The sequence below is a fragment of the Carcharodon carcharias genome, chromosome 9 (assembly GCF_017639515.1).
Source record: "Carcharodon carcharias isolate sCarCar2 chromosome 9, sCarCar2.pri, whole genome shotgun sequence".
NCBI classification, from domain to species: domain Eukaryota; kingdom Metazoa; phylum Chordata; class Chondrichthyes; order Lamniformes; family Lamnidae; genus Carcharodon; species Carcharodon carcharias.
Window position 1 is genome coordinate 144,464,349 of NC_054475.1, and position 19,383 is coordinate 144,483,731.

The 19,383-nt window shown below is 39.9% G+C and overlaps 1 protein-coding gene across 2 annotated transcripts in view; it reads left to right on the forward strand.

Moving 5' to 3' along the window:
- LOC121282180 (short transient receptor potential channel 5-like) overlaps positions 1–12,429 on the forward strand; it is a 61,033-nt gene extending 48,604 nt beyond the window's left edge. The window contains exons 8-11 of one of the 2 annotated variants that reach the window (XM_041195733.1): positions 2,105–2,146; positions 8,260–8,349; positions 11,652–11,778; positions 11,821–12,429. In XM_041195733.1, the coding sequence (XP_041051667.1) occupies positions 2,105–2,146; positions 8,260–8,349; positions 11,652–11,778; positions 11,821–12,398 (837 nt within the window). In that variant the 3' untranslated portion in view covers positions 12,399–12,429. Of the gene's footprint in view, positions 1–2,104; positions 2,147–8,259; positions 8,350–11,651 lie in introns of both variants that reach the window. The other variant, XM_041195732.1, reaches the window with a different exon arrangement.
- The last annotated feature ends 6,954 nt before the right edge of the window (positions 12,430–19,383 follow it).

A 19,383-nucleotide genomic window follows, 5' to 3' on the forward strand; every position in this document is an offset into this window, starting at 1 on the left:
AAAGCTTTTATAAATTCCAGAGAGGGTGTCTCAAAATGGAGGCACCCCCTCTCTATCTATCTCTCTCTCTCTTACCTGAATTACAGTCCTTCCTTGTTGGAGGGCCTCCTATTAGTCCTCCAGCTTAGAGAGGCCGTCAGCCATCCCCATTTGGAAGGCGAGCCTGCCCTCTGGCCACTAATTGACCAAATCAGGGAAAATCACTGCCAGTGACTGTTTCCCATACAGTGCAGGATCATGACCGCCATTTGACCCCCATATCAGAGTTATGAGCCAAAAGGCAAAAGTCTTGCTCTTTATTTCTCAAAATAATTGTATTTGCTGAAGTCGGTATTCTTGTATTTTGTTCTGACAATGAAGGCTGTAGAAATATCTAGGCAATTGCTGCCACTGAAATGAATAACTGCAGAAAATTCAGCATTTCCCTTCATTTCTGCTGAGCCTACTTTTGTGAAATATCTGGCAGAGACTTAAAAGGAAAATGCACAAATTGTCTCAAAGGCAAATTGCACTGCCTTTTTGGGTGCAAAACATGCAGAGAATGTGGCTTCAATTTCAATCTCCATCTTTGCTGAGCTACCTGATCTCAGTTGGGATAGGAATGTGGAAATGAGAGTTGGCCCCTGAGCAGTTGACACAACAGAATTCACCATGCTGTTTGCTATCTCATGCCCACCTTTTGAAAGTGCAAATTAGTGGACAGTAAATAAGGAGAAAATCAAGTCTCACTCCTAATATGACACCCACCCTAACAAATGGTTAAATTACCTGCCAACATTCATAGTCTGAGCTCACAAATGAAGAATGACTATGTCAGTAAGCTACCAAAGCAGCCAGTGTATGTGGAAGCATTGACCAGCTTGTACCAAAAATGAAGGGGAGAAAATTAAAGCCTTCCAAATGGGGATGGCTGACACTGCAAAATCCACAGAGGGGAGGGCATTTGTTGAGTTAATGTTAGTCCAACGTGTCCACTTTGTCATTCTCAGCATAAAATTAATTAACAAAATCATCATGTGGGAGCCCAACAAATGGAATCATTTTCAAAATTTTTAAAAATACAGTGCAGTTAATCTAATGGTGAGAACCTTCCACTAACGGTACCGGTGTGTAGACTTCCTTCTCCCAGGACATAGTCTGATTAAAGATAAATGTCTGATCTACACTTTTGCCAACTCTCTGCGGGCCTAAATATTCTATAACACCGAGATCCAGTTACCGCGAAATTCTGTGTCATTTTAACACGAGATTAAAAACGATTGGTAAAATATACTGACTGCTATTATATTCATCTGTCCATTCTTCATAAGAATATGTTAGAAGTGACATTACATTGATCCCATAAGAACAAAATAATAATGCCATTTAAATAGAAGCCAATAAGGACCCAAGCAAGCTTTAGAAACAGGGAGCACCAAATATGCCTCAGAAGGTTCGTCCTTTTTGACAGATTAATCCAGTTATATGCTTTTTCACCACAAGAGAGATTTTAACTCCGTTTGGCAGATTTGGGGGAATAGCAAGAGTTAAGATTGAATTGGTCAACTCACCATCCCATTCCCATTCTGCCAGTGTGTTCTGCTGGATGGCCCCTGCAGCACCTGAGTCAAACAGGAGCTTCCATTAATCTATACAAATTATGGGATTTTAATACACAAAGGATACCGATCCAATTTCAGTGGCCTACTGGATTCAGTGTGAATGATCCATTCAGTTAAACTGGGTGAAGAAGAAGCAGCTTCTTTACTAAGGCTGAAGACACATTGAGAATCATATTCTTAAATTTGCAGTTTCATAGCCTCTGAGCTTGTAATACCCTTTATAAAGAGCCAGAATAAACAGAAGTAAAAGAGCCAAAGCATGCCCCTTCCTCTGCAGCATCGAGGCACGTAAACCTCGGCAGTTTTCCATTGTACTTTGGGACATCCCTGAGGTTTCTCAGATGACAGGCATTTTATTGACAAGTATTTAACCCTATTAATTCCAATCTATTTTTGAACTTTTGTTGCGCTGTCAATGAAACATGTGTGCACCTGCAGTTGCAGTGCCCACTGTTGTGTTTTTTTTGATAAATTAAATTCTGAAAACTATTTTCTTCTTTCAGGAACGTCATGCGGATGACTTGATCCAAAACCAACACTACCAGGTTTGCTGACCAGTCAGTATTACAGAGAAATCGCATAAAATCAACTCTCATAAATGCAAATCCTTACTAAGAATCAAAATTCATCTACAAAACCATTCTATTCATAGTCTTCATTCTTAACCTCTTGCCCCTGATCCTTCACTCTGTCAGTCCTTATTCTGCCTCACTAGTATATTACAGTCAATGGCTGTCTGAACTTTCCTTTCTTGTTCCTCCTATATTTTAAGTACAGCAATCTACACGCTTTATCTTCACTGCCCAGTGCATCAAGTCCTATTGAGCCATGTCAAATGCCATTGTCAGGAACAAATTTGCTAAGGCACACTCCCAATGACCATTAAGATAAAAGCAAAAAACTGCGGATGCTGGAAATCTAAAACAAAAATAAAAATACCTGGAAAAACTCAGCAGGTCTGGCAGGATCTGTGGAGAGGAACACTGTTAATGTTTCGAGTCAGTATGACTCTTCAACAGAACTACCAGACCTGCTGAGTCTTTCCAGGTATTTTTATTCCCAATGACCATATTGTGTTACCCTGAAAATTTAGATTATGGTCATGTGGAACCCAGAAGTGATCCCCAATCTACAAATCATTAAATTTGTGTCATTTTCATGGCTACAGATGAAATTTGCACATCCTTACTAAATAACTTGAATTAAAAGACGGTAGCTATATCATTATTATCAGTTCAATGGAATTCTTGAAAAGGATGAGGTATTTTCAAATATCATGTTACGCGAGCAAAGCATGTACTTCATTATTAGAAGGTTAATGTGATGCTGTTTCTTCTAGTGTTTAAGATTTGTCCTTGTGAACTCTGAGATTTGTCAGTGGAAGAATAGTAGTAAAGAAAATACCAAATATGTACTGTAGGTAACGACTGTCGTAAGTTTTATGTTACTTAAGGAAATATGTCCTATGTATCAAGTGAATTGTTCAGTTAAATACAAATTGTTAGAATTAATTTTGTGATTAAAAGCAAGGAAGTTATCTAAATCTTTATAAGGTTATGGGCCATGTGTTCTCTACATTAAGTCTACAGCATAAATCTGCTCAAAATTCAACACAAATTGCCAGTAGATTATCAGTCTAATTCAGAGTAGCCACAAAGACGGCTAGTGTGGGAGATGTAAACGTCTCATTCCTGCAGTAGAGGATGTTTTTGTCAGGAAACACATCCGACAATATTTCAGGAGTGATAAATGGTCCCCAGAAATATAAATCTGAAAATTTGAAAATATAGGTTCCATGAGATTCAGGCAGGTGGGAATATGTGAATTAAAAAAAAGCTTAAAAGTATCATAAGGACCTATCTAGGTGAAGGTGAAAATTATTTATAATCCCTGTAACATCCTTCTTTCAGCATCTTTTTGCTTCTAGGGCATCATAAGCCAGCAGGAGACTATGTTACACCCCAAGTATTGACAATGCATTATACTCTGAAGTTGGCATCACAAGATATCTAAAGATGAAGAAGGCTATTCAACCTATCTCAAATTGCATAGTATTTACTGCACAGAAACAGGTCACTCAGTCAAACAGGTCATGCCACTATTAATATTCCTGATAAATTGCTTCCCATCCTTATTCACCTAACCTGTCAACATTCCTTCTGTTCCTTTCTCTCTCAAGTGCTTATGCAGCTTCCTCTTAAATGCATCTCAACCACAATCTGTGACCTCATGGCCCGGCATATCATACACTCTACAATTCACACCACGGCAGGGAATACAAGCTGATTGAATGAAGTGTGCAGGAGGACAAACCAGGAGCAACACCAGATATAGCTAACGAGGTGTCAACCTGATGAAACTACAATACAGGACTACTTGTGTGCTAAACAGCGTAAGCAACAAGCGATTGCCAGAGCTAAATATTGCTGAAAAAAACCATTTTGTCGAAAATTTTCATCTTGCACTCGTCAGGACAACCGCAAGAATACCAATGTTAATGGAAGCAACAACTTTATACTGTATGAGAAGAGAGTGCTGATTGGTAAAGGCATTGCCAAGGAGAATGCACCAGTTAATGGTAACTGACTGGTATATTCTCCATGGCACCGCCTCTCCCATGCACTCTCCACCTTCCAACCAATCAGCACTCTCTTCTCATACAGTATAAAGTTGTTGCTTCCCCTGACGTTGGTATTCTTGCGATTGTCCTAATGAGTGCAAAACAAAAAGCTTCAACAAAATGTCTTTTTTCAGCAATACTCAAGTTCTGTACTACCAAATGACTATTAGACAGAATTAAGTGATTCCACAAACAAGAGAGCAGATCTAAGCTCTGCAGTCCTGCAACACCCAGTTGTGAATAGTGGTGGACAATTAAACAACTCACTGGAGAAGGATGCTCCTCAAATATACCCATCCTCAATGATGGAGGAGTCCAGCACATTAGTGCAAAATATAAGACTGAAGCATTTGCAAGAATCTTCGACCAGAAGTGCCAAGTGGATGATCCATCTCGGTTTCCTTTGGGAGTCCCCAGCATCACAGAATCCAATCTTCAGCCAATTCGATTCATTGCACATGATAACAAGAAATGGCTGAAGGCACTGGATACTGCAAAGGCTATGGGCCCTGACAATATTCAGGCAATAGTACTGAAGACTTATACTCCAGAACTTGCAGCACCCCTAGCTAAGCTGTTCCAGTACTACTACAACACTGGCATCTACCGGCAATGTGGAAAATTGCCTGTAAGATTTTGGGGTTCAGGGGCCACAGACACCTAAATAGGCAGTCGACTAATCATAAGTAATTTTAGGGTGGTTTATTAGGTTTATTAAGAAACAACAATTCAGATTTGATATATTAACGAATTAAACAGGAAAAGTATATGACCCGTATCAGTTTGTGATAAGAGCAATCTGTCTCTAGTCAATGTGTGAGGAAATGCATCCCTTCATCTCTCAACCTTCCTCCTCCTCCGGCCCATCTTCCACCTGAAGAAGGCAGCTGCCCAATGAGCACTGCTGCCTCACCAGCACCTCAGCCCCCTACCATCAATATGACACCTGTATATAGCCTTTACCCAGTGTCAATCATCTATCTAACTGATTCCTATTCCTAATATCCATCATTCTGACCAATGGATACAGGTACTCAAAATGTCAGAGTGGTTACCACACCCCACCATGTGCATCACACTGCTCGAGGTCAGCTTTTTAGTTTACATCATGTTGAGGGTCATGTCCTGGTTCTTTCTAAACAATTTCATAGATAAGGAGGGATACACAAGATGCTGCCCTAACAGCTTAGGAGTGTCAACATGGCAGCCTGAACTAAGACTGTTTCGAGGTCAAAGTATCTAGAAATCCTCTTTCCAGAGAAAGAATCAATGCTGCTTAGTTAATCCCATAAAATGCAGAAAATACCCATGTTTAAAGACCCCAATTTCTTACATGCCCAGCTATGTCCTATCCACAAAATGCAGGACAAGTCCAACCTGATCAATGACCACCCCATCAGTCCACTCTCCATCATCAGCAAAATGATGGAAGATGTCATCAACAGTGCCATAAAGCAGCAGTTGCTTAGAAATAAGCTGCTCACTGATGTTCAGTTTGGGTTCATCAGAGTAACTCAGCTCCTGGCCTCATTACAGCCTCGGTTCAAACATTGTCAAAAGAGCTGAATTCCAGAGGTGAGGTGAGAGTGACTGCTCTTGACTTCAAGGCAGCATTTGACCAAGTGTGGCATCAAGGAGCCCTAACAAAACTGGGGTCAATGGGAATCAGGGGGAAAACTTTCTGCTGGTTGGAGTTATACGTAGCACAAAGGAAAATGGTTGTGATTTTTCGAGGATAGTCATCTCACTTTAAGGACATCACTGCAGGAGTTCCTCAGGGTAGTGTCCTAGGCCCAACCATCTTCAGCTGAAATGGGGATGTTTGCACAATGTTCAGCACAGTTGTGACTCCTCAGATATTGAAGTAGTCCACCTCCAAGTGCAGCAAGACCTGGACAATATTCAGGCTTAGTCTGCCAAGTGGCAAGTAACATTCACGCCACACAAGTGCCAGGCAATGGCCAAGACAGAATCTAACCATCGCCCCTTGACATTCAATGACATTACCGTTACTGAATTCCACACTAACAACATACGGGGAGTTACCATTGACCAGAAGCTGAACTGGACTAGCCATATAAACACTGTGGCTACAAGAGCAGAGGCTAGGAATCCTGTGGTGAGTAACTCACCTCCTGACTCCCCAAAGTCTGTCCTCTACAAGGCATAAGTCAGGAGTGTGATGGAATATTCTTCACTTATCTGGGTGAGTGCAGCTCCAATACCAAAGAAGTATAACACCATCCAGGACAAAGCAGACTGCTTGATTGGCACCCCATCCATAACCATTCACTCCCCCCACCACAGACGTACAGTGGCAGTAGTGTGTACCATTTACAAGATGCCGGAACTCACCAAAGACCATGGCTCCAAACTCATGACTGCTACCATCTAGAAAAACAAGGGCAACAGACACATGGGAACACCATCACCTGGAAGTTCCCCTCCAAGTCACTCACCATTCTGATTTGGAAATATTTCGCCGTTCCTTCACTGTTGCTGGGTCAAAATCCTGGAACTCCCTCCCTAACAGTGCTGTGGGTGTACCTACATCACATGGACTGCAGCGGTTCCAGAGGGCAGTTCACTACCACCTTCTCAAGGGCAATTAAGGATGGGCAATAAATGCTGGCCTAGCCAGCGACGCCCACACCCCGTGAATGAATTTTTAAAAAACCTACGCAAGTAGGCTCTAATTGTGTTAGCAAGTTCCACATCCTAAACACTGTCTGGGTCAAATAAATTTCTCCTGAATTCCCTATTGGATTTTTAAAACAACTATCTTATATTTATGGCCCTTAGTACTGGTCTTCTCCATTCATATCTTAGACTTCTCTTGGGTCACTTCTCAGTATTCTAGGGAAAAGTGCCTCAGTCAGCTTAATCTTTCCTGATAGGCTTAAGCTCTCAGTCCTAGTATCATCGTAGAAAATCATTTTTGCATCTTCTCCATTGCCTCTGTATCCTTTTTATAACATAGGAACCCAATTATTCACAGGACTACAAGTGTGGTCTAACCAAACTGTCCATCCAGAGACACTACTGCGTCCCAGTGCTGTATCTGATTAGGTTTCTTAGACATTTCTAGGCTATTTATCTCTGCCTTTCTATTACCTGTTACTCTGCATGAAGAACTTCCTGATATAGTCCTGAAAATATTTATATACTGATTTGCACACGCGTCACTTGTCCTACTCTCACATTTTAATATAAAGTACCTTAGTATTCTGGATTAAACTTCCTACATTGTACCTTTATGATTAACTCCATGATGCCTCCTTTCCAGGTTGAAAAGCCCAACTTTCTTCAATTTTTCCTTTTAACTTGGAGACCCTGGGGCAAGTGATCAGCTTTCTGGTTTTTCTTTGCACTGTCTTCAGAACTTCAATATCAGTCTGTTTGTTCAATGAGCTAAACTTGACACAATACTTGAAGTGCAGCATTGTACAGTCTGACTTGGTATTACACAATCGATAGAGATGGGGCCAATTCTATAGCAATCAGTGCAGCATGATAAAAGAGCTACTAGCTCCTGTTTGGTAATTATTTGCTGACATTTTTATGTTGCTTAAAAATGTGACCATCTTCATCAAGAAATAAAAGATTTGCCAAATTTTGTTGTTTTTCCAAAATCGGAGCCATGTGGCCCAATTGTGCATTATTGCATGGTGAAGATGTTATCCGATTGCTTTCACAAAACTTTGCCATGAAAGTGATTCTAATCTCCCTTATTTCTCTATTGATGAAGCCAAAGTCTCTATGGTATAGTTATGCAACAAGTTTAGTGTCAGGGCTAGACAGTCTTGGTTTTCCACCATTAATATGAACCTGATTGCAAGGCCTCAGCTTACACCAAAATTAAGCAGACTGAGACTCTCTTGTCCAGGGACTCTCCCTATTTCTTACTCCAGTGTCAGGTGAGGCCCTCATCTGCTTAATATTTTAACAATGCAGCTGATGGTTCAAATTAGTTACAGTAGCAACTATAGTGAAATAATGGACATTGATTTTATAGCATTGTTCCCTTTAATTTGGCAGGAGGTTATTAAAAATTTAGTGAAAAGATACATTGCAGCTATGATCAGAAGTGCCAAAACTGATGAAGGACTTACAGAAGAGAACTTCAAGGTAAATATAGTACTTGCTTCTATAGGTCTTACCTTCTGGTACTTGTGGCTTTCAAGCCTTCAAATTTTTAAGCATACATTTGTTGTCCTGTACATTCAGTTCTACTGGGAATTTGATACAGACAACCAGTGCAGTATACAATTTGGATTCATAAATTCATCCTCTTTTTCTCTTGTAAATACCTTGACCTGTTCACTTCCAAATCAGCACCCAGGTCAATAAGACTCAGTTCAAAGACAACTCTTGCCCATGGGCTTCTTTGCTTCCACTTTTACATTACATGACTATCATCATTGCTAGCCAAGGCTTACATTGCACTGGAGTAGTGGTACTGCTGCTTCTGGAGGGATAGACACCCAACTCAAGAGGTATTTTTCTGTGCTTTGTGAAGGGCAGCAGTGCCAGGTATAATAGTTTTCACAACTTTCTGTTTGCTGGGTTGTATGGAGTTATTCCAACCAACAGGGACAGACTGCTGGCAGAAGTATTGCTGCCTGTGCTGTGGAAATCAATCCACAATGTAAATGGACAGATTCCAGGACATTGAGTGCCTCAGCATTTTACAGAGACATACCTACATAAAGCAGCTTTGTAATAAATTTCAAGCAATAATTTTTCCGTTTCATTTCAGATTCTTCTAATGCCATAAAAAACACAAGGTGGAAATATTTGTAGATCTATAGGGAAAGAGGAGTGGGACTAAATGGATAGCTCCTTCAAAGAGCTGTCACAGGCACAATGGGCTGGATTGCTTCCTTCTGTGCTTTATCATTTTAAGAATCTATAGAAGAAAGATATTCAAAAGTAACTACGGCTGTTCACATGTAAATCTTTGAAACTAAATAAAGCACAAATGCATATAACGGCCTGGTATCAGGCAACTGTGAATTGATGAATAGAATAAAAGCATTCAAATGTATAGTTTTTAAAATGTGTCATCTGGGACTTTCTAAACAGAAACTTAAATGTTGAATTAACCATCACTGGCTGCATAAGGGCTGCTAGTAAAATCTGGTACAATCTCTCCATATCTTTGTGCTTCTAGCAAGTACCAGGTTAAATTTGTGTTGCATCTCGTAGTTGCTTCAATGCCAGGTAATGTTGGAAGAAAATTACAGATTCCTTCAATGTTCTAGTGATTAAACCGGTTATTCGATTTCATGCTAAGCCATACAGACCAGAGGGTTGCAGGTTTTCAAATTGAGGTTTGGCTATTTGCTGTTGAGTCAACCTTCTTCTTCCTATGGTTTTTTTTTTTAAATATTCATTTATGGGATGTGGGCGTCACTGGCTAGGCCAGCATACATTGCCCATCCCTAAGTGCTCTGTTCAGAGGGCATTTAAGAGTCAAGCACATTGCTGTGGGTCTGGAGTCACATGTAGGTCAGACCAGGTAAGGACAGCAGATCTCCTTCCCTAAAGGACATTAGTGAACCAAATGGGTTTTTACAACAATCGGCAATTGTTTCATGCTCATCATCAGACTTTTCATTTCAGATTTTTATTGAATTCAAATTTCACCATCTGCAATGGTGGGATTCCAACCCAGCTGGGTCCCAAGAGAATCACCCTGGGTCTTCTGGAATACTAGACAATCTTACTATGCCACCACCTTCCGCATTTATGTTACATGCTTTGAGTAAGGCATTCACGACACAGAGTTTACGTATACCAAACAGGCTTTATTAATACAGCATAGGTGATCAGACAATACAGTTATAAAGGGTAGCTTTGGATTTCTGTCATTTCAATTCTCTGACTCACCCTGAAAAAGCAGCCTTATAGATCCCAGTCATCTAGTTCAAGGGAACATTTCCTAGGTAAGACTTCATGATTTATCTGTTCTCTAACCTTCCCAAAGACATTTATTTACTTAAACTGGAAATACTTCTATTCTATACTACAGTTAATTGATCCTTCTGCCTATTTTTATTAAACTAAAGCAATAATCACTTATGGTTTTTGTCATTACAGTTACATCTCCTTTTATGGGCATTCCTTGTAGCTGATAATCAGGCATCGGGAGTGGAACAGAACTTATAACCCCTTGCTTGGAGGATCCTGCTGTTCCTGTTATCCTTAGAAAGGCCTTTTGTTTAATGCCAGATATATGAACATATGAACTAAGAGCAGGAGTAGGCCACTCGGCCCTTCGAGCCTGCTCTGCCATTCAATAAGATCATGGCTAAATTCACTGTAACCTCCCATCTACCTCTGGTAACCTTTCACCCCAGTGTTTGTCAAGAATCTATCTACCTCTGCCTTAAAAACAAAGACGCTGCTTCCACTGTCTTTTGAGGAAAGGAGGTCCAAAGACTCACTATGCTCAGAAAAAATTTCTTCTCATCTTTGTCTTAAATGGGCAACTCTTTATTTTTAAACAGTGACCCTAGTTCTAGATTCTCCCACAAGACAAAAAATCGTCTCCACATTCACCCCGTCAAGACCTCTTAGGATTTTATATGTTTCAATCAAATCGCCTTTTACCCTTCTAAACTCCAACAGATACAAGCCTAACCTGCCCAAACTTTCGTCATAAAACAACCTGCTCATTCCTGGTATTAGTTTAGTAAACCTTGTCTATACAGTTTAGTAAACTGTATACAGTTTGCTTGATTATTAACTCCAAACGCTCCAATATATTGCTAACAGCCAGCAGTTGACGAGGTGGAGTAGGGTTGGGGGCTCTATTAGTTGAGATTTCTGCAGAGCGCTTGCCTATAGCACACTGAAACCTAAAAAGTTGTTTCCTCTAGCATAGGGAACAGTGTTGTAAAAGGAGCAATATCCTTTCTGGCATATTAGCAACTGATTTGGGTAAGTGTGTTGTTGGGGGTAGATATATACTTCAAAAGTAAACACTGAATGGAAATGTGAGGAAGTAGACTAGATCAGATTTGACAACAATACTGGGGACTGAATTTACAACATTACTGAAACATTGAGCTAGACTATGACTGTAAATTCAGTTCTTTCACATCATTAAGTTTAGTAACTAGACCCAGCCATCACCAAATGTTGCCATTGTATTTCTGTGATGGTGAACCTAATAGCACACAACTACTGAACACCTTCTCTTCTGAAAATCTTCATTCCAATAATGAACACATCTTTACAACCCAACTGAGATTATATCTGAATTCCTTCTGGTCTGTATGACTTAGAACCTGATTTGGCAGGGAATTTACCAAATAAATTATAAGATTTAGAGAGAAGATGTAACACAAGGTAAGACATTGGAATCTGAATTTGATCTGTCCAGTTTATGTAAAGTACAATAACAGAGTTTGTTGTTATCATAGGAACTGAAACAGGATATCTCCAGTTTTCGCTATGAGGTTCTTGACCTTTTAGGAAACAGAAAATCGTCTCGAAGAACATATTCTACCAGCAGCGATGGGATGCAAATAGGAGACTTGGAGGAAGATAGTGCAGAAGAAATGAAAAAAATCGTGTCATTCAATTTGGCAGGTGAAAACAATGACAGGAAGAAGCTCAAAATGAACTCTTTCAGTGTTTCAGCTCTAATCAAATCAGTTTCTGGAATTGACATTAATGAAGAGAAATCGAAAAATAATAGACTGAGTAAGCAACCTTCATCAGTCAGAAATGGCAATCGATTCCAGAGATACCCAAACTCTAAGAAGGATTCTTTTAAAAGGCTTGGCCTCTTGTTTAGCAAGATGAATGGGCAACTCTCTGAACCAAGTCCAGAGCCTGTGTCAAGCATTTCTGATGGACTACTTCAAGCACACAATGTGTGGCAGGACTTCAAGTATTCCCAAATTTCCAGTCCTAACCATATAACAAAGAGTGAGAGTAGTCTTAATGCAGTTGGTCTTAACGAGGTGAACAGAAGAAACAGAATTGATAGCCATTGTTCAGCTAACCATAATGACTCCTTTAATTGCTCTTCCAATATCAGCACCTCCAATAACAAACTCATTGACTCATCAAGTGATGTCTTTGACTCCTGGGGGGATGCCTGTGACTTGCTAATGACCAGATGGAACAGTCGTCAAGAGGACTGTGTAACAACTCAGTTATAATAGCATAATATATCTAGATACTACTTTATCACAAGGGGTTTTGGGTCATGTCCATGAGGAATTATTTTTAAAACTATTAAATATATAGAATATGTGGCTGTGAGGGTGTTTTCTAAAGAGAAATGCTGCTTTCTGTAAATTACAACAACTTGTATTTGTACAGCACCATTAATGTAATAAAATGTCCCAAGGCGCTTCACAGGAGCGTTTTAAGACAAAATATGACACTGAGTCATGTAAGACAATAGTAAGTCAGATTGGTCAAAGAGGTAGATTTTAGGAGCATCTTAAAGGGGGAAAGATTGGAAGAGAGGTGGCAAAGTTTAAGGAAGGAATCCCTGAGCTTAGGCCTTGGCAGGGGTGAAGGCACAGCCATCAAAGGTGGAGCAAATAAAATCGGGGGTGCTCAAGAGACTAGAATTCAAGCAGCACAGGTATTTCGGAGGGTTGTGTGCCTGGAGACAATCACAGAGATAGGGAGAGGCAAGGCCATGGAATTATTTTAAGACACAGATGAGAATTTTAGAATCAAGACATTGCTTTACCAAGAATTAATGTGGGTCAGCAAGCAGCAGGACAATGGGTGAATGTGACTTGGTGCAAGGACACAGACTGCAGAGCTTTAGACTACTGCAAGTTTATGGAGTGTAGAATGTGTGAGGTGTGCATTGGAATATTCAAGTCTAGAGGTAAGGAGGCATAATTGAGCATTTCAGGAACAGATGAGCTATGTAAAGGGTAGAGCCAGGTGACGATGTGGGGGAAATAGGCAGGCTTAGTGATGGTGCAGATGTGTGGTTGGAAGCACATCTCAGTACCACATGAAGAAATAGATAAAAGCAAAGTACTGCGGATGCTAGAAATCTGAAAGAAAAAAAAATGCTGGAAAAACTCAGCAGGTCTGACAGCATCTGTGGAAACATCAACTCTGTTTTTCTCTCCACAGATGCTGTCAGACCTGAATTTTTCCAGCAGTTTGTTTTTCTTTCACATCAAGAAATATTGGGTTAATTTCACCCTCCCTCATTATCCCAGATTTAATATGATCAGGCCTCAATACAGACTTCGGTGCTGCCTTACCTGTAAAGCCTACATCCTAAGATTAAATTTATTAAATAATGAAGTTAAGTTAACCTAGTGGTGTTACTGGAGTGGTAATCCGGAGGCCTGTACTAATAACCCAGAGACACGAGTTCGAATACCACTACAATGGCTTGATAATTTAAGTTGTTAATTAAATAAATCGTGAATAAAAAACAGTAATGCTGCCCAAGAAAGTTCCAGATTGTTGCGAAAACCCAACTAATACATTAATATCCTTTCGGGAGGGAAACCTGTGTTACAATCTCTGCAGAGGCAGTTAACTTTTAAAAAGAAATCAGAACTCCCCACGACCCATAAAAAGGAATTATACAACAAGGTTTCAAGCAACTGAAACAAGCAAGCTAAAAGCAACATTGACTAAACGTTATTTCGCGGACAATTTGTACTTTAAACTACAGAAAAGAATTTCCCTTTTTAACATTTTAAATGACTCAAAAATCTCCCACTCTACAGTTATACTTCACACTGTTTCAAGTAGACATTCAATTCCCCCAGGACCAGTTCAAAAGTGAGTCTCAGCTCCTGAGGGCCTAATTCCATTCTTTTCCTATCCCAACCCAACGACTTTTAACCCCAGAGTTATATTTCATAATTGGAGTTTTCCTGCAGATTCTCCCTCTAGCTTAAACTAGGTGAATCTTTCAGCATCATTTTAAATCCTCACAAATTGAGTATTTTCAATCTGAGTGCAAGCTCCCACCCGCCTCTGCAGTGAACCATTAGAGACTTGCTGCCTCTAGCTGCTCTCGCGCGCTCTCTTGCATCCTTGCAGGCTGGCCGGTCGGTCTCTTAAATTCAGGTATATCTTTTAGGAGAACCTTGTAATATGACCCCATAATGGCTTCCTGTGCACCCTTCCCCTCTCAAAGCCATTGAATTTTACATGAATTTACATTAAATTTCATATGATTGAATTTTACATTCAGTTTGAGGGGGAGAAGAGTGGGTCTATTTTAAATTTAAATAAGGACAAATATGAGGACATGAAAGCAGGGCCATCTAAAGTGAACTAGTAAATTAAGAGATAGGTCAATAAAGATGCAGTGGCAGACATTCAAGGATATTTCAGAATACACAGAATTGATACATTCCAACGAAAAAGAAAAATTCCAAGGAGAGGACCCACCGTCTGTGGTTAATTAAAAAAGTTAAAGATAAGTCATATAATTGTGCAAAGATGGGTGACAAGTCAGAAGATTGTATAGAATATAAAAAAGAATAACAAAGGTTAATAAGGAGGGAAAAATTAGAGCAAGAGAGAAAGCTAGCTAGAAGTATAAAGACAGATAGTAAGAGTTTCTATAGATATTTTAAAAAGATAAGTTAAAGTGACCGTTGGTCCTAGAGAAAGTGAGTCTGGAGAATCAATAATGGAAAATAATGAGATGACAGATAAATTGAACAGGTATTTTGCTTATGTTTTCACGATAGATGATACAAGTAATATCCCAGGAAATGGAGGGGAGGAGCTCAAGAAAATTATAATTGCCAGGGAAGTGGTACTGTGCAAATTGTTGGAGCTGCATGCTGACAAGTCCCCAGGTCCTGACGGATTTCATCCTAGGGTCTTAAAAAAGTGACTAGTCAGATAGTTGATGCATTGGTTTAAATTTTCCAATCTTCCCTGGATTCAGCAAAGGTTCAATTAGATTAGAAAATAAAGAATACAACTCCTTGTTCAAAAAGGGAAACAAGACAGGTACCTATAGGCCAGTTAGCTTAACTTCTTTCATAGGGAAAATGTTGGAAGATATTATTAAAGATGTTATGGCAGAGCACTTAGAAAAATTCAAGGTAATCAGGCAGAGTCAACATGGTTTTAAGAGAGGGAATCATGTTTAACCAATATATTGGAGTTATTTTGAATAACAAGCCCTGGGGCTAAAGAGGAACTTAGATTTCCAGAAGGCTTTTGATAAGGTGTAGAAAATAAAAGCTCATGTTGTAGAGGGTAACACATTAGCATGGATAGATTGGCTAGCTAAAAGCAAATTGTAGGCATAAATGGGTAACTTTTTGGCTGGCAAGATGTAACTAACGGTGTGCCGCAGGGATCAGTGCCAGGACCTCAACTTTTTACACTTTATACAAATGACTCGGATGAAGGGACCAAACGTATGGTTGCTAAATTTACTGTTGAAACAAAGATAGGTAAGGAAGGTAAGTTGTGAAGAGGGCAAAAGGAGGCTACAAAGGGATATAGATAGGTTAATTGATCTGGCAAATGGTGTATAATGTGGAAAAATGTGAAATTTTCCATTTTGGCAGGAAGAATATAAAAGCATATTAGTGGTAATGTTGGACTAGTAATCCAGAGACCCAGGCTAATGCTCTGGGGACATGGGTTCAAATGCCACCACAGCAGCTAGTAGAATTTGAATTCAGCAAATAAATCTGGAACTTAAGCTAGTCTCAGTGATGACGACCATGAAACTATCATCAGTTGTTGTAAAAACCCATCAGGTTCACTAATGTCCTTTAGGGAAGGAAATCTGCCATCCTTACCTGGTCTGGCCTACATGCGATTCCAGGCCTTAGCAAGATCAGTTCAAGGGCAATTAAGGATGAGCAAATGCTGGCTGTGCCAGCGACACCTACATCCCATGAAGGAATAAAGAACGCTTTTTTAAAAAAGGGTCACCCATTTAAGACAGATGAGAATTTTTTTCTCTGAGCGTTGTGTCTTTGGAACTCTCTTCCTCAAAAGATGGTGGAAACAGAACCTTTGAATATTTTTAAGGCATATAGATTCTTGATAAGCAAGGAAGGGTGAAAGGTTATCGGGGGTAGTCGGGAATGTGGAATTGAAGTTACAATCAGATCTGCCAAGATCTTATTGAATGGTGGTGCAGTCTCGAGGGGCCAAGTGGCCTACTCCTGCTCCTCATTTGTATGTTTGTATATAAAGCCGATCTCCATGGTAATGTGAATCACATGGGCTTTGTATCCAGTTAGAAATGATGACTAGCTTTCCTTTAGACTCCAACTTAAGAACTTAACATAACTAGGAGCAGGGATCGGCAATTCAGCCCCTTGAGCCTGCCCCACATTCATTACAATCATGGCTGATCTCATTTCAGCCTCAACTCCAATTTCCCGCCCTCTCCCCATAACCTTTCAACCCATTACTAAATAAAAATCTGTCTATCTCCTTAAATTTATTCAGCAGCCCGGCATCCACTGCACTCTAAGATAGTGAATTCCATTCATTCGAACTTGAAATTAAATAGTTAAAAGTACAACTGTTTACAAAACCTGACATTTTTAATGCCTTCCTGAGAGTTGAGACACTTAGTATATTCACTGTCAGCACAGATGCTTTTGCCAATGTCTATAAGCGTAAACCCCTACCTTGCACCTGCTTCCCAATAAGACTATCTGGGCCGTCCTATCATCGTTTTCAAACCAAAAGATTGCTGTCAGCAGAATTCATAAGCCACATGACAACCTTCATTCCTCCATTTAACCCTATATTGAAAAACAGTCCCAAAACACAATTTTATAAATCCTTACATTTCTAACACCTGTCGTCCTTACCTGCTCCGACTGAGACGCGGTTGATTGTTAACTGCAAGCTACTTGAAACCGCAATGAAAATCTGTAACCTACACAAGCAGCAGCGGTTCAAGAGTGTGGCTTACCACCACTTTCTCAAGGGCAAATATGGATGGGTATTACATGTTGACCTTTCCATGAATGATAAAACAAAAAAAACATTTTTTGCTCTCAAGATTGAACTGCTATAGCCTTGTACTACTAATGATAATGATGCAAGTATCTTTTCTATGCAAATTACTTGACAAACCAGAAGTTGATTTTTTAACTAAATCCAGCCACATGCACGACAAATCAAAGTCAATTTCTACTATGCACTATGTTGGAGAAAGAGATGGAGAACGGCATCAGTGGATCACTGCATGCAATCTTAATGCTGAGCCATTTGAGAATCAGCAGCATGGCTTCTACATGCAATCACAGGCCCCCTCTCCACATTCCCACCCAAAATATATTCTAAGTTTGCACCAAGAGATCAGCATGCATACACAAATTGTGTTTCTCGATGGCAGGCTGGTACTCAATATTCCAGTCTCAAAGGGCACTTTGGACCTAATTAAGCTGCTTCAGGAATAAATCTTAAGCACTTTCCTGACGTCCTGATGTTTCGGTCAAAAGGTAAGGTGGGTCAAAACAGACCCTTTGTAAATTTGATTATTTAATGCCAACATTTAATTTCTATAAGTCTTGTTGGTTTTAAGGAATTTTTTTGACAAATTTATGGTAGCAATAAATCTATCCAGTAGACACATCAGTTAAAAATAAATTGATATAGCAGATATAGAGCATCACTTAGAACTCAGCCCTTATGACCTTTCAGACTTGATCCAGACAGCTTATTTATTTAGAATGACAGAATTTAGCTTGACAACATGCCTACGGGATTCATGCAATATCAAACTTTACTTTAAAAAAAAGTTTTGCCTCCTTGTGATTCACCCACAAATCAAGGTAGTTGACCACTCACATCACTGCTCGTTATCAGAAGACAGCCTGGGTTGACTCATTTCTGGCAGGAGAGGGGTGTGGGGTAACAAACTTCTGTAGAGCAATACAGCCAAATTGAGTCAAACATTAAAGCAGGGAAACAGCAGGCACAAACCAGCCATCTACCACCACAGCCTGTTCTCACTAAAAACGCTCAACACTAAAATGCAAGCGAAAAGCAAAAAAGCAACAAAACCATTTCAGTCACATTACTAAAATTTTTTAAGCAATGATATATGGTTAAAACTGCCTTGACTCAATTTGGATGTTGGTCTCCAATCCAGGATACAGTGTTCTATTTATTAAGAGATTTTATGTAGTACATTGCCACAATGTCACTGTCCGAGCAAGGTTTCTGGATCACTTTCAACAAACTTCAAAGGAGAAAATGTTTCATTACACAGCCCAGAAAAACCCACATGGAAAGACAACATATTTTCTCCAGCTTCACCTTTCCTTAGATTCCGACACATATCCAGCAGACGTCTTAGGATAGTTGGCAGATTCAAGTTTTGGAAAAACTAACCGCATTGAGCCTGCCTACACTTGTAATTCCTGCTTCACAAGCAACAAAATTTGCACTGCTATTCTCCCTTTAATGTAGAAAGGCACCTCGACACTTTGGATGTGCAATAGAAAATGATAAACACTGAGCCAAACCAGGTGGAAATGAGGACAGTAACGAAGTCCAAATAGTTGATCTTAAGAATGGTGTTAAAGGGGTATTACATAGGGCCTAGCTATCTTAAGGCATGTGACATCTTAAGACAAGGTAAGTGCAGATCTCTGAGAAACTAAACCATGAACACTAAATACCAGCACCCATGGAAATAAGCAAAGGCAGACCATTCAGGTAAAAGAATCCTTCTTCAGAATTGAAATAGAGTCAGAAAAAAAGAGGGCAAAGAACAAATTCCAATGAGTGAGGTTGTTAACAAGTTGCATGATCTGTAATCTTGAAAGTGGGCTATTTAGGCTTCTCATTCATGGGACGCAAGTGTCACCGGCAAGGCCAGCATTTCCCAATCATCCCTAACTGCTCTTGATAAGCTGCCTTCTTGATCGCTTCATAGCCACGTGGTTATAGCTACGCCACAATGTTATTACAGAGAAAGCTCCAGGAAAAAGTATGAAGGAAAAGTGATATCTTTCCAAATGAGGATGTTATGTGACTTGGAAGGGGACTTACAGGTGGTGGTGTTCCTGCTGCATTTGTCCTTCGAGGTGGTTTAGTTCACAGATTTGGAAGGTGCTTTTTAAGGAGCCTTGGTGAGTTACTATATTGCATCTTGTAAACGGTACACTGCTGTCACTATGCACCAGTTGTGGAGGGAGTGAA